Source organism: Gracilinanus agilis, chromosome 3 (assembly GCF_016433145.1).
Source record: "Gracilinanus agilis isolate LMUSP501 chromosome 3, AgileGrace, whole genome shotgun sequence".
Lineage (NCBI taxonomy): Eukaryota > Metazoa > Chordata > Mammalia > Didelphimorphia > Didelphidae > Gracilinanus > Gracilinanus agilis.
Window position 1 is genome coordinate 58,341,093 of NC_058132.1, and position 9,249 is coordinate 58,350,341.

Consider the following 9,249-nt stretch of genomic DNA (forward strand, 5'->3'; position numbering starts at 1 on the left):
CAGCTGGTTGCATGTCAAGACTCTGAAGGATGAGAGGATTTAGGACTGAGAGGGGTCCAAGAATACCAAATATCATTTCTGGGAGGGCCCTTAGAACTTGGGATATCAGAGCTGAAAGAGCATTTAGAATCCAAAATGTCAGAGTTAGAAGAGAATTTAGAACCCAGGATGTCAGATCTAGAAGAAAAATTAGAACCTAGAATGACAGAACTGGAAGAGAACTGGAAGAGAATTTAGAACCTGGGATGTCAGAACTGGAAGAGAATTCAGAACCCAGGATGTCAGAACTGGAAGAGAATTTAAAACCCAGAATGGCAGAACTAGAAGAGAATTTAGAACCCGGAATGTCAGAGCTTGAGGAGCCTTGGAATATAGGAATGTGAAAACTGAGAGAGCCATGAAAAGACAGAATGTCAGCATTGGAAGGAATCTTAGAACTGAGAATATTAGAACGTAGGTTGTTAAAATTGAAAGGGACCTTAAAGTTCAATTATTTCAAATTCCTCATTTTACAGATGAGGAAGGAAAATAAGTCCCAGGGAAGGGAAGTGTCTAAGCTAAGAGAATTCAAGTAATAAACAGCAGAATTGTAATTCCGGACCATATTCTAGTTTTCTGGATCAGGAACAGGGTATACACTCTCTTCTCTTTGCAAAAAGGATTCAAAAGCAGGCAGCTCTAATGTCATTTATCATCACTCTGCTCCCAAAAGTCAGTGGGGAAAAGGGAAGGAGTCTCCTGACTCTGAGCACCCATCCCTGAGGTTCCCGGTCCCCTGGGGAAAGGTAGCGGGCTTTTTAGCTTTCAACATTAAGCATCGCACCTTTGGCCTCTGCAGAGAGCTGTCTTGAGGTTTAGCTCCTGCCTCACCTCTAGTCAGAGCGCTGACCTGAAGTGAGTTCCCTACCATACCCTTCTTGGGCAAAACAATGTCTCAAGTCCATCCCCTTCCCCCTATTCCCATCACCCTTTATTATCCACTTGTCTTTTCCCCAGGGGAGAATCCTGACTCCAGGGGCCAGCTGGAGACAGGATCTAGGCGGCCTGTGAAAGTTCTGGAGGGTGGAAAGAGAAAGCTGGGCTGAGCCGGGCTGGGCTCTCATATTATTTTGGGGGGGGACTTACCCATCTGAAAGTCTCCACTTCCCAGGTCCCCACTGCCGAGGCCATCTGGAAACAAGAAAGACACCAACCAGTGAGGGAGAGATGGGCGCAACATCCCAGCCATGTGGGGCCGGCCCCATTTCAAAGGTCTTGGTGGGGAGAGAGGACAACTTTTCCTAATGACAATCGCAAGAATATTTCATTATTCCAACCTGAAAACTGTGAAACAGCCAACAGAGTGCTCCCCTCCTCCCAGATAGTTTTTTAGGGTTTATTTTAAACCCTTATTTTCTGTCAGTATTAAAATTCTAAGACAGAAGAATGGTATGGGCTGGGCAATCGGGGCTAAGTGACTTGCTCAGGGTCACCCAGTAAGGAAGTGTCAGAGGCTATATTTGAACCCAGGTCCTTTTAATTCCAGTCTTGGAGCTCTATCCACTCCCCTTCTCCCAGGTAGTTTCCCCCCCATTTCTTGATATTATTCTATTTTTTTCCTTAATGACCTATAAAAACAATTTTCTACATTTTTTCTGGCATTTTGTGATTCGGATTCTCTTCCTCCCTCCTTTCACCCTCTCCCTGAGGCAGTAAATGGTCTGTTATAGGTTAGACCAGTGCTTTTGTACAATACATGTTTCCATATTCCCTAATGTTGTGGCAGAAGACACCTATCCCATACACAATAAAAAACTCATGAAGGAAACAAAATGACAGATAGTGTGCTTTGATCCGCAATCAGATTCCAACAGTTCCTTCTTTGGCTGTGGATAGTGGTTTTTTTTTTGTTTGTTTGTTTTTGGATTTTTTTAAAATCATGAGTCCCTTGGGGTTATCTTGGGACCTTATTTTGCTGATAAAAGTTTAGTCTTTCACAGTTGATCATCGTACAATATTTCTGCCACTCTAGACTCGTTTTCTCACAGGTAGTTTTAAGGAAAGTGCTTTATAAGTCTTAAGAGGGACAGAGAGCCTCGAGTCATTAGTCTTGAGATTAAGTCCTGATTCAGATACTTAATATTTGACCTCAGGTAAGTCACTGAGGCAAATCTGGGCCTCAGTTTTCACATCTGCAAAATGGAAAGGGTTGGATGATTTAGGAGCTTCCTTCGAGTTTTGAATGCTGCAGTCCTGTAAGTAAGGAAGCCAGGCTTTCATCCTCCCTCTCCAAGGCCAATGGCTCTTGCCACTATCTTGGTTTGCTGGTCATTTTCGGACCACACTTTTAGTTTCACTGGGATGAGGAACCAGGGGAGAAAACTTTCTCTACCAATGCAGGCTGGCCCTTTTTTTTTTGCATTTTGCAGCCTCAGTGGGTTGCCCAGAGGAATCTCCAGCCAGGCAGGTATCAGAAGCAGGCCTAGATCCTTCATCTTTTCTCCCTCCCCATTCGTTTGGTGATGCTCTGGGCTTCCTTGGCTCCAGCATGCCTCCTGGAGGCTCAGTCCTGAGGATTCCCCCCTCCATCCTTTGCTGTTTCTCAGCATCATCTTGGGGCCAGCGTGGTTGGTTAAAAGTTTTTACAGGCCTCTGATTAGGACTTTGAAGTTGCCCTTGTAAGAGGCTCCCAGGACCTCATCAGAGGCTTTCTGGGGTGTTAAATGCCACCCTGACCCTACTCTGTTTCGGGGCCTCCCTAGCCTCCTCCCTTGGGCATTTAGTGCTATGTGTGAGATATCTTCTCAGAGGACTAAGGGCTTCCTGTCCTGCTCTAGTTCTGGCAGGGACTGTTTGCGAAGCACCAAGTGTTAAATACTTTAGAGAAAAGTGCTAGATTTGGGGGCTGGGAAGAATGGAGTTTGAATCCTGCCTCAGATACTTAGCAGCTGGTGAAATCATTTGGCATCCCCAAGACTTGGTTTTCCCAACTGTAAATTATATATCCATTTCAGGGGCAGTGAGGTGGCTCAGTGGATTGTTATAAAGAAAGAGACGGTCCTAGGGAGATATAGATACCTAGTGAGGTGGATGTATCTCTGTGTTTTCCCTAGGTGCTGGTGATGGGGGAACTCCAACTCCAATCACCCTAGCTAGATGTTATAATTTCCCCTTTCAATAACAGTTGCCCAGGGAAGGACCCCGAAAGGTTAGATGGATGGGTAACCCTTTCAGGTCCAACCTGGGGTTGGATCAATTAATTAATATTGGGCTCTGATTAGCCTTGGATCACGTTTGTTATCTGACTGCGTTTGCTCCCTCCCCAGGGGTCATGATATAAAAACCACTCAGGAAGGTACTTATTAAACACTTTTATCTGTAATCTATAATAAGGGAAAGGATAATCAGGATAAGGATTGGGGATTGGAGACCCTGTCAATCTAATATTTATAATCTATAATCACTCAGGACTGGAGGCTATTGATTTAGTAGAAGCTGGATCTTTGTTCTTCACAACCCCTCTGGCTCAGCTTGGCCACTGCCAAACCAGAGAAAGTGACTGCTCTTGCTGCAGCTGTGTTGGTGATTTATTCTCTCAGCTTTCTTACTATTAGTGTTTGGTAATGCCTTAGCTCTCACAGCCTTCAGGAAATATTCAGATCCTACCAACCCTCTGCTTCGTAGAGCTCCCAGCCTCCCTTCATCACCCAGGGACCCAGAGACCTAAAGAGCTAGGAAGATTCAGAGACCTAAAGATCTAAGGGACCAAAGTCCAAAGGAACAAAGACCAAAAGCCAAAGACCCCTCTAGGTGGCTGTTAAGAGTTATTTATACTCCCAGGTCAACTGACTTTTGTGGCATCTGGGAATATTCCAATCTCTCCAATTGCCTCCCTTGTCAATCAAGGTGACATCCAACATTTCTCAGGATTTGAATATAACAGGATTGAAAGCCAGGCCTAGAGATGGGAGGTCTTGGGTTCAAATATGACCTCAAACACTTCCTATCTAGATGTGACCCTGGGCAAGTCACTTGACCCCCATGGCCTAGCCCAGTGATGGGCAACCTTTTGAGCTTGGTGTGTCAAAATTCACCAAAAAACTGAGCATAATTGGTGTGATGTGTCACTTCGAGAAAAAAACCCATAATTTTGCGATATTTATAGTTTAAATAACAAAAACGTATAATTGTAATATATAACTGTATTTAATAAACCAAAAACTAATTATTTAAACTTACCTGTTTAGTGACTTTTTTGTACATCTATCAATTGCTTTCTTTTGGTTTTGATATTATTTAACTTGTGTGGGGTGCCCTGAACTAAGATAAGTGAGGGGGAGGGGGAATTCTTTAACTAACCTGCCTATTAGTGTGGCCATGTGTCATCAAAAATGGCTATGGATGTCAGTGTTGACACACATGTCATGGATTCGCCATCAGGGGCCTAGTCCTTATAGCTCTTCTGCCTTGGAACCAATATACAGTATTGATTCTAAGATGGAAGGTAAAGGTTTTGGTTTTTTTTAATTATCTTTTTATCTATTTATTATTTTATTTATAAAGGGCTTTGAATGTCAAACAGAGCATTGAGTATTTTCGGTTTTTTATTTTTACTTTTTTATTATCTTTATTTTTATCATCTTTGTTTATTATTTTATTTATAAAGGGCTATGAATGTCAAACAAAACACTGAATATTAGAATCTGGAGGCAAGAGGGGGTCATTGGAATCTATTTAGCAAGAGGGTGGCATGATCAGATCTGGGCTTTGATTCTATCACTTTTCTTTTTATCTTTCTTTTTTTCTTTATCTTTTATCTTCTTTATCTTCTATCTTGGCATCTGTTCTAAGACAGAAGAGTGGCAAAGGCTAGGCAATTGGGGTTAAGTGACTTGCCTAGGGTCACACTGCTAAGAAATGCATGAGGGCACATTTGGACCCAGGTCCTCCCAAATCCAGACCTGGCGCTGCCCCTATCATGCCCTTTTTATTTCCATTTCACAGGTTCCTTGGACCAGAAGGAAGCTTAAGATCCCCAAACTCTCCCTAGTACGATAGACAGGGATGGAGGGCACCTGCCCCAATTCTCCTCCAGGAATCCTCCCTGCCCAGAACCTTCTCAGCCCCTTCTCCCACCCTGCCAGCCTCTGCGCCATCCACTTACCTCCAGAGGCCTCATCCGCCAGCAGGTCTTCATCATCAGAGAGGTCGGTGTAATTCCAGCGAGGCCGGACCACTGCGGTCTCCCGCTCTGCATCTTCAGGTAGGGACAACCCATCATATGCTGTCCGACCGTGGACCACCTGTGGGATACCAAAGTGTCCATCCTGAGGCCTCATCCCTCCAGCCTCAGAGAAGTCCCCCCCAAATACCTCCCCCCAGCCCAGGGAGCTGCATTGAGTAAGCTTATAACAAGGGCATGGAACGGGGTGGGGGGGGGGTACAGCCTAAACAAAGGAAGGGGGAGAAGGAGGAACAGCAGCACCAACAACATTAACAACAACAACAACAGGACTTCTGACTGCAATGGTACAGCTGACACTCCTGTGAGAAAACTCCTAGCACCACAGTTAGCATCATCACTTTAATGTACAGTCTGGGCTCTTTAGAGCACCAAGAAGTAAAGAATTTTCCCTGGGCTACACAGTCCTGTGTCAGGACCTGAACTCAGGACTTCCTGGCTCTGAGGGTAGCCACCCCCACCCCCCCATCCACCATTGCTTGTAAATAATAACATATATAAATGCGAAGATTTCTTTAAAAATTATTTATTTAGAATGTATTTCCATGGTTACATGATTCATGTTCTTTCCCTTCCCTCTTCCCTTCTCCCTCAATGGGAGGATTTTTGAGAACAAAACCAAGCTAGGTCACTGGGACCAGAAACAACAAAAAAGTTATTAATATTGAAGAACTGTAATTATTCATCAGGGTGACTGTACAGAAAAATGGCAGAAACTGTTCAATAGATTATTATAGGTGACAAAAATGCTGCACCCACAGAATGTACCCACTCCTTCTTATTGACAATTATAATCAGGGAGTCAGAATTCTATACCAGATGATTGCTCTCTCTTATGAACCAACCAGCAAGATATCTCTGTATTAAAACAACAAACTCTAAACCTTCCCTAAAACCTAGAGCAGTGAAGTTAATCTCAGATAGAAAAGAGACCACTACGACACACATAAAGATCCCTGTGGGCTGCAGATGATTTATGAAAAAAAGCACATATTAATATTATCAGTCTTCTATTGTATTTTTATTTATTTTGTTAAATATTTTCCAATTGCATTAAAAAATACCCTTTATATACTTTATATGGTATCTGAAGGTTGATTAAGTCCTTTGTGCCCATTATTCCATTTTATCCTCACAACAACCCTGTCTAGTGGTTCTAAGACGGAGGAGTGGTAAGGGCTAAGCAACTGGGGTTAAATGACTTGCCTAGGGTCACCCAACTAGGAAGTATCTGAGGCCAGATTTGAACCCAGGACCTCTCATCTCTAGGTTTGGCTCTCCATCCACTGAGCCACCCAGCTTTCCCCTCCAGCTCATCTTAAAGGCAAGAAAACGAAGGCAAAAAGGGTTGAGTGACTCACCCAGGGTCACCCAGCTAATAAGTGTCTGAAGCCAGATTTGAACTCTCGAAGATAAATCTTCCTGATTTCAAGCCTGGCATGCTACCCGCTTTGCCATCTAGTGGCCCTAAGTGTCCGCTAGCTGAGGGCAGTTTCTTTTGAACTTTTCAATTGTTTTACATCAATTAAACTCTCCGCATGGGAACAAAGTTGAAGGTCTTTACTTCTTCCCATGTCCCATCTATCAGAACCCCCAACTCGGTAGACCATCCTGATCTAGAGAGAAATGTCGTCATGGAAACAGTGTCGCTTTCATTCTGTCTGTTTCACAAGATCGGCTGTGATTGGCTGTTTAGTCTGACTTTGCTCTAACCTGCCGATGATCTTACTACGGGTCGGAGATTGACTACATCCCAAGAGATGATTCAGAAATGACTCCTCCATCTGGGCATTTCCAATTGGTTAAGATGAAGTTAACGGCATTTTTTTCCCCTCATGTCTTTCAGTTCTTGCCACATGCGTTTCCTTCCAATTTTCTTCTGGAAGAAAGTATTCATCAGGCAGGGGGTGAGGTTTCTGAATTGTCTCCAAGCCTATGGTCTCTTTCCCTCCTGGATCTCCAAACATATTTTCCAACATAAGTGTTCACTGTCCTGCCCTGGGCCCACGCTCACCCTGAAGTCACCGTCTAGAAGCGTATACATTGACTTGGCTTCAAGCCTCTTATTATGAGGTGAGGGAGGAGAGCGTGGGCTTTAGCAAGGAGAAACCTGAGCACAAATCCCAGCTCTGTCTGACTTTCCTTTTTTTTTTTGGTGGAAAAATTACATGGGAATTAAGATCACAGAACTAGAACCGGAAGGGATTTTTCTCTATTGGCCACTTATCCAGTCTTAATTCTCATTTTACAAATCAGGAAACTGAGGCCAAGTGAAGTTAAGTAGCTTTTCTGCAGTCCTACAAGGAGAGGCATCAAAGGCAAAGTTGAACCCAGGCTCTCTGACTCTGGAGACAATACCCTTTTTCATTGCTTTCCCCTCTTTTTAAAAGAAGGGGGTTTGACTAGATTGAATTGCCTGCCAGCACAGGATGGGGAACGGAAGGGAGGGAGGGAGGGAGGGAGGTAAGTTTGATCATATAAACTAGGAAAACATGTGTGGAAATTTGATATTGCACATAATCGGTAAAAAATAAAAATAAAAATATTTTTTAAAAAAAGGAGGTTGAGAGGGCAGCCAAAGTCAAGAGGACATGGGTTCAAATCTGACCTCAGACACTTCCTAACTCTATGACCTTGGGTAAATCACTTAACCCTATTTATCTAACTCTAACCCTTACTGTTCTTTTGTCTTAGAACTGATACTCAAATGTTGATTCTAAAACAAGAAGGTAAGGGGAAGGAGGGAAGGAAGGAAGGAAGGAAGGAAGGAAGGAAGGAAGGAAGGAAGGAAGGAAGGAAGGAAAAGAAAGAAAGAAGGAAGGAAGAAAGAAAAAAATATGAGGTCTCTGGGTTCAAATCAAGCCTCTAACACTTCCTGTGTAACTTAACTCCCATTGCCTAGCCCTTACCACTTTTCTGCCTTGGAACCAATACTTAGTATTGATTCTAAGAAGAAAGGTAGGGTTTAAAAAAAAATGTCTGAGTTCAATGAAGCAGCTAGGTATTATAGTGGGTAGAGAGCCTATAATTGGGAGAACCTGTGTTCAAATCTGACTTCAGATACTTCCTAGCTGTGTGACTTTGGGCAAGTCACTTAATCCCATTTGCCTAATATTTATTGTTCATCTTTCTTAGAAACTGATACTAATACTGAAGGCAAAAGTTTAAAAAAAGAGAGAGATGAACTGAAATCCTGTCTCAGATACTAGCTGTGTGACCCTGGGAAAGTTACTTAATCCTGTTTGCCTCAGTTTCCCCATCTATAAAATGAGCTGGAGAAGAAAAGGCCTAATCCAGCTTCAGATCCTAGCTGTGTCACCCATAGAAAGTCACGAAAGCATATTTGCTTCATTTTTCTCATCTGTAAAATGAGCTGGAGAAGGAAGTAGAAAACCAGTCCAGTATTTCTGCCAAGAAGAACCCAAAAGAGCTCAGGAAGAGTTAGACACAAGTGAACACCATCCCCAAATCTCACTACAGCCCCTGAATAAGGACCTCAGGGCATCCAATATTGCTCCCATTTTACAGATGACTAAACTCACTTTTAGAGACACTCTGGAACTTTCCTTTGGGACTTTGTACAGTATTAAGAGTAGAATAAATCTTAGCTGAATCGAATTAGAAGGGACAGGGCTCAAACCCAGGTTGTCTGATTCCTAGGTCTTGCATTCCCCATTCCTGCCTTGGTTTCCCCATTTATGCCACTGAAATAAATTTACTTCTGCCCAGGGTCACTCAGCGTTAGAACTCAGGTTTTCTGGAGTCCAGGCCCAGCGCTCTGCGTCACCCTCTGGCCACTCCAAGGAAGAAGGGACAGGAGGGAAAGGATAATGGGCTTGGAGTTGGGGTGGGAAAGTGGAGGGGAGACAAGAATGTTTCCCAGCTGTGGACTACATCACAAGAGTTGATCCGTCTTGCCTTTTTTGTTGTTGTTGTTTTTTTGGTCGTTACCGTTGTACATCCAAATCTACAGCCCAAGGGAAACGCATTCCAGACACTTAAGTGAATTAGGTTGAAAATTTGCAGAA

At 43.3% G+C, this 9,249-nt stretch overlaps 1 protein-coding gene across 1 annotated transcript in view; it reads right to left on the reverse strand.

Moving 5' to 3' along the window:
• Positions 1–5,623, reverse strand: part of HSPG2 (heparan sulfate proteoglycan 2) — an 83,587-nt gene extending 77,964 nt beyond the window's left edge. The window contains exons 1-2 of the mRNA XM_044668716.1: positions 5,144–5,623; positions 1,126–1,170 (exon numbers count right to left, since the gene is read on the reverse strand). Coding sequence (XP_044524651.1) covers positions 1,126–1,170; positions 5,144–5,318 — 220 coding nt within the window. The 5' untranslated portion in view covers positions 5,319–5,623. The remainder of the gene's footprint in view (positions 1–1,125; positions 1,171–5,143) is intronic.
• Between the last annotated feature and the right edge of the window lie 3,626 nt (positions 5,624–9,249).